Below are 6000 nucleotides of genomic sequence, written 5' to 3'. Positions count from 1 at the left end.
TTATTCCCAGAGTAAGAGTTATACTCTTCATTTCATAGCTTTCCTCTTGGTTGCACTGCTTCCAGCCGCAGGTTGAGATTTGGAGGGCTGGTCTTTAAGTTAGATCTTTTATCCAATCATATTCAGCCATCATGTGTTGCCAGGGTCTAAAATCTGCCCTCAGGCCTTCAGAATCAACAGTGCGGGCGCTTGTAGCTTATAGTGAAGGAAATGAAAATTTAGTGTCAACCAATCAGCTTTAGAGTTGGCTATTGTACGCCTGCTGGCTGGCTCCAGTGTTACACAGGAGCCAGCTAGCAGGCGTAGTGCGTGCACGTCTTTGATTGGATTACCAATATTGAGAGGCAGTACCTATGGGCAGGTCTATGCAGATCTAGGAAACTGAATTTGATAAACGAATTAATTCGCGTACTACTAAGCTGTTTTTTCAACCCACAATGGCGGAAGGAGGAGAAGATATCGATTTGTCGAGGATATAATTATAACGCCATTCTCAGACGAACTTTTCAAGAAAAGTTAGACATTGTAAGGAGAGGTTGCCCGACGCCGACGCTACAAAGCCTGTCACAGGCGGGAAAGGGGTTCCAACTACGAGCGCTATCAATGGCTCACAGGCTCCGAGAAGCACTGCAAACTGTACTGCTGGGAATGCTATTATTTGCAAGTGATCGATTTGGTGTTTGGAGCCACACTGGCTTTGCAAACTTGAGTTGTCTAACCAAGGCAGCAACGAGACACCAAAGTACGGCTGGGCACTTACAAGCAATGGTGCTTTTGAAAACTTTTGGGGACACCGGAGTGATCTACAGCTCAACGAACAAGCGCGCAGGGCAACGGAGCTGCACAATGAAAAGGTGAAGGGAAATATTGAAAAGACTCATTGATTGTGTCATGTTTTGGGTAAACACTGTTTACCCAAAAATGTCAATTTGTCAATTTCAAGGTGACGCAACGCCTGTTATACTGCGTTTCTGTCTAAATGTATAGTGTCTAGAGCCATGGCATCATAGTGATGGTAATAAGAGGTGGATTAGGCCCACGCGCCACGGTAATAAGAGGGCCCACGGCACGCCACTGTATTGTGGTGAGTTAATAAATACATATTGTGTTTTCACTGTAAAACATTTAAAAAATCGGAAATGATGGCTGGATTCACAAGATGTTTATCTTTCATTTGCTGTATTGGACTTGTGATTTCATGAGATTATATTATATGATATTCCCTGTCGCGTTAGGCTGGGCTATGCTAGTCAGCTTTTTTGATGAGGAGGATCCCGGATCCGGGAGGGAGACTCGTTATTAACACTGCACATATTGACTCATTGCATCAACTTCATGTAATTGTCAATTGTGCCTTTGACACTTATGAAATGCTTATAATTATACTTCAGTATTCCATAGTAACATCTGACAAAAATATCTAAAGACACTGATGCAGCAAACTTTGTGTAAATTCATATTTGTGTCATTCTCAAAACTTTTGGCCACGACTGTATGTTACATCATAGCTGTAATGTTGTGTGTCTGTAAAACGTTCACCCTCTCTTGTTTATTCAGGACATGTACCTGAATGCTGGTTTAGTGACTGTCTCCTACTTTGAGTGGCTGAAGAACCTGAACCATGTCAGCTACGGTAGACTGACCTTCAAGTACGGAGAGGACTCCAACTACCACCTGCTCAGTAAGTCTGACATTTCTCTACCTGTAGGGAGGCACTTGCTCTACTAAGTTCAGCCTGCTCTCTGTTATGTCACAAAGATGGATGTTGTTGATCTTGTATTATACTAAAGTGTAAATCTTAATTACTTCCCCGTGTCAACGGGGAGATTTGTTAGAATGGGAATGAGAACTATTAGAATGTCAAACCCAAGGCTGATTAAACACAATGTTGTTTTTTTACGCTGTGACTCATGTTGCACATAAAAAATGTATTGGACTGCAGAGTAGGCACGCAGACACACACAACACACACACACACACACACACACACACACACACACACACACACACACACACACACACACACACAAACACACACACACACACACACACACACACACACACACACACACACACACACACACACACACACACACACACACACACACACCACACACACACACAAACACACACACACACACACACACACCACACACACACACACACACACACACACACACACACACACACACACACACACACACACAACACACACACACATGCACAGCACGCACAGCCCTCCTCCGTCCCTGGTGAGCGAGAACATTATTGTCAGTTACTTTATGTAGGGTTTCCAGGAAGAGGTGGATGCTGACTGTCTGCAGGCCATGTCTAACACTCACTCACCCTCTTTCTCTCTTTCTGGTCTATCAGCAGCATCAGTCAATGAGGCAGTCTGATTTTGTGCACATGCATTTTCACACAAAAGCCCCTCAGAACATGTATGTAGATTCGGTTTTCAGTACATGCGCGGGGTATGAGCTGGGGTTAGGCTGGTCACCGAGTGGGATGGTTTCTGATATTTCAGAAGCTGAAGCCATTCCCAGTCCCACGAGAGTGGCAAGACTGGGCAGTGATGGAGACATGGAAAAGAGCTCAGAATAGATACGGCTGTGAATTGCCAAACCCATAACGTTTTTGTAGAAAGAGAACATTTATACCAGATTATTAATGCAGGTGAACTAACTTTAAAATGACCCAAAAGTTAAGATTTATGAGCTGTATCCTTCATGATGGTTCAATGAGGATTTAGTCAATTCATATCCATATTCACTACAACATAATATACATCATCTAGTCATATACATATGAACTGTCTGTGGTCTCCCTCAGTGTCCGTCCAGGAGAGTCTGGAGAGGAAGTTTGGGAAGCATGGAGGAGCCATCCCTGTGGTCCCTACCTCTGAGTTCCAGGCCAGGATCGCTGTGAGTACAACCCTCCCCACACCGGCCTTTCTATGATCCTGGATTACTCTCCCTTCAGTCAAACAATACCCCTAATATTTTATTAAGATATAATACACACTATATATACAAAAGTATGTGGACACCCGTTCAAATTAGTGGATTCGGCATTTGTCACACTCGTTGATGGCAGGTGTATAAAGTTGAGCACACAGCCATGCAATCTCCATAGGGAACATTGGCTGTAGAATGGCCTTCCTGAAGAGCTCTGTGACTTTCAACGTGGCACCTTTCCAACAAGTCAGTTTGTCAAAATTCTGCCCTGCTAGAGCTGCCCCGGTCAACTGTAAGTGCTGTTATTGTGAAGTGGAACGTCCAGGAGCAACCGGCTCAACCGCAAAGTGGAAATCTAGACAAGCTCACAGAACGGGGCTGCTGAAGTGCGTAGCGCGTAAAAATCGTCTGTCCTTGGTTGCAACACTCTACATGGCCAAAATGTAGCACTACATGACCAAAAGTATATGGACACCTGCTGGTCAAACATCCATTCCAGAATCATGGCGGTGAGCTTTACATCAATCGAGCCGACGCTTGGCATTGCGCATGGTGACCTTTGGCTTGTGTGCGGCTGCTCGGCCATGGAAGCCCATTTCATGAATCTCCCGACAAACAGCTGTTGTGCTGACGTTGCTTCCAGATGCAGTTTGGAACTCTGTATATCACAGTTAAGCTGCATTTCTCCAGAGATGAGTAAGGGTTTAGTTTAGTGGCTAAATGTGAGCTCTGAGCCCGATTTTCAATGTATTTTTCTCTGTTTGGTTCCAGGGAGCTTCAGAGAAGGACATTGTGCACTCAGGACTGGCCTACACCATGGAGAGGTCTGCCAGGGTAAGAGGCTGATTGCTTAAACATGATTATCTGGACTAAATGGTTCCTCACAGGTCCAGGGACAGGGGTTTATTCAAAGGAAATGCTGTGTTAATCCAACACAAGGTCCTGAGGCATCCCGTTACTCCTGTTCGGGGAAATGAAGTCTTGAAAGTTGAAGTCATGCTTCAACGGTCCAGTGACAAGCTCCATTTCTGTTTTACACATCTCATTACCCAAACAGCACTAAGCTCATATTGGCTTTTCACTGCTATCTTGCCACCATTTACTTTTTTCCCCCCATTCAAGCTCATAAAATAAATCACTCTCGAACATGGTACACACACACACACACACACACACACACACACCACCACACACACACACACACACACACACACACCACCACACACACACCACACCCCACATCCACACCACATCCTTCTCACCGGTTTGCTGTGCGTGCGAGCAGTGGTAACTGGAGCAGCCAGGGCTTTGTTAGTCTCCATCATTGCTAAGGCCCAGCACTGATGCCAGAGAGAGCAGAGATAGGATGAAGATTCAGACCGTTACCCTGCTCCCCTCTACCATTATAATCCAGGATCATAGAAAGGCCGGTGTGGGGAGGGTTGTACTCACAGCGATCCTGGCCTGGAACTCAGAGGTAGGGACCACAGGGATGGCTCCTCCATGCTTCCCAAACTTCCTCTCCAGACTCTCCTGGACGGACACTGAGGGAGACCACAGACAGTTCATATGTATATGACTAGATGATGTATATTATGTTGTAGTGAATATGGATATGAATCTGACTAAATCCTCATTGAACCATCATGAAGGATACAGCTCATAAATCTTCACTTTTAGGTCATTTTAAAAAGTTAGTTCACCTGCATTAATAATCTGGTATAAATGTTCTCTTTCTACAAAAACGTTATGGGTTTGGCAATTCACAGCCGTATCTATTCTGAGCTCTTTTCCATGTCTCCATCACTGCCCAGTCTTGCCACTCTCGTGGGACTGGGGAATGGCTTCAGCTTCTGAATTATTCAGAAACCATCCCACTCGGCGACCAGCCCAACCCCCAGCTCAATCCCCCGCTGCAATGTACTGAAAACCGAATCTACATACATGTTCTGAGGGGCTTTTGTGTGAAAATGCATGTGCACAAAATCAGACTGCCTCATTGACTGATGCTGCTGATAGACCAGAAAGAGAGAAAGAGGGTGAGTGAGTGTTAGACATGGCCTGCAGACAGTCAGCATCCACCTCTTCCTGGAAACCCTACATAAAGTAACTGCCAATAATGTTCTCGCTCACCAGGGACGGAGGAGGGGCTGTACTGTGCGTGCTGTGCATGTGTGTGTGTGTGTGTGTGTGTGTGTGTGTGTGTGTGTGTGCGTGCCTACTCTGCAGTCCAATACATTTTTTTTATATGTGCAACATGAGTCACAGCTGTAAAAAAACAACATTGTGTTTAATCAGCCTTGGGTTTGACATTTCTAATAGTTCTCATTCCCATTTTAACAAATCTCCCCGTTGACATGGGGAAGTAATTAAAGATTTACACTTTAGTATAATACAAGATCAACAACATTCCTCTTTGTGACATAACAGAGAGCAGGCTGAACTTAGTAGGAGCRAGTGCYTCCCTACAGGTAGAGAAATGTCRGACTTACTGAGCAGGTGGTAGTTGGAGTCCCTCTCGTACTTGAAGGTCAGTCTACCGTAGCTGACATGGTTCAGGTTCTTCAGCCACTCAAAGTAGGAGACAGTCACTCCACCAGCATTCAGGTACATGTCCTGAATAAACAAGAGAGGGTGAACGTTTACAGACACCAACATTACAGCTATGATGTAACATACAGGCAATCAAGAGCTGTGAAGTCAAAGAGTAAGTTACACAGAGACAGATGAAGCAGCTATCTGCACTAAATTGATTTCTAAACAAAATGTATGATAATTGTTGTTGTATGCATTGTCTTAAAATATCCCTGGACTATGATTCATCTCCATTCAAAGAAGTAGAGTCGGACTCTGGAACCCAGAGGTATGCAATCCAACTCATCAATGTTCCTGAAATCCCAGTCTTCATTGTAGATTTAACAAGTCAGAATCTGGCCTACTTCCAGGCTATTTTTCTGTTGTTGATCTTGGTCTGTGAAACCGACTCTATAAATATCTACGTCTCCAGGACCAACAGAATCTAATGGAACCCGCTACAGGTGTA

General features: G+C 44.6%; 1 protein-coding gene and 1 pseudogene across 1 annotated transcript; one reads left to right on the top strand and one right to left on the bottom strand.

Moving 5' to 3' along the window:
- Nucleotides 1-6000, bottom strand: part of LOC111978126 (glutamate dehydrogenase, mitochondrial-like) — a 31756-nt pseudogene that overhangs the window by 7830 nt on the left and 17926 nt on the right.
- On the top strand, nt 1544-4109 carry LOC139029237 (glutamate dehydrogenase, mitochondrial-like). The gene is made up of 3 exons (XM_070448741.1): nt 1544-1681; nt 2833-2924; nt 3729-4109. The coding sequence occupies exons 1-3, from the start codon at nt 1561-1563 to the stop codon at nt 3801-3803; spliced, it is 288 nt and encodes a 95-aa protein (XP_070304842.1). The 5' UTR covers nt 1544-1560; the 3' UTR covers nt 3804-4109.

Source organism: Salvelinus sp. IW2-2015, linkage group LG18 (genome assembly GCF_002910315.2).
Source record: "Salvelinus sp. IW2-2015 linkage group LG18, ASM291031v2, whole genome shotgun sequence".
Taxonomy (NCBI): Eukaryota; Metazoa; Chordata; class Actinopteri; order Salmoniformes; family Salmonidae; genus Salvelinus; species Salvelinus sp. IW2-2015.
The sequence above is the reverse complement of the archived record's forward strand: the minus strand, read 5'-3'. Positions and strand labels throughout refer to the sequence as shown.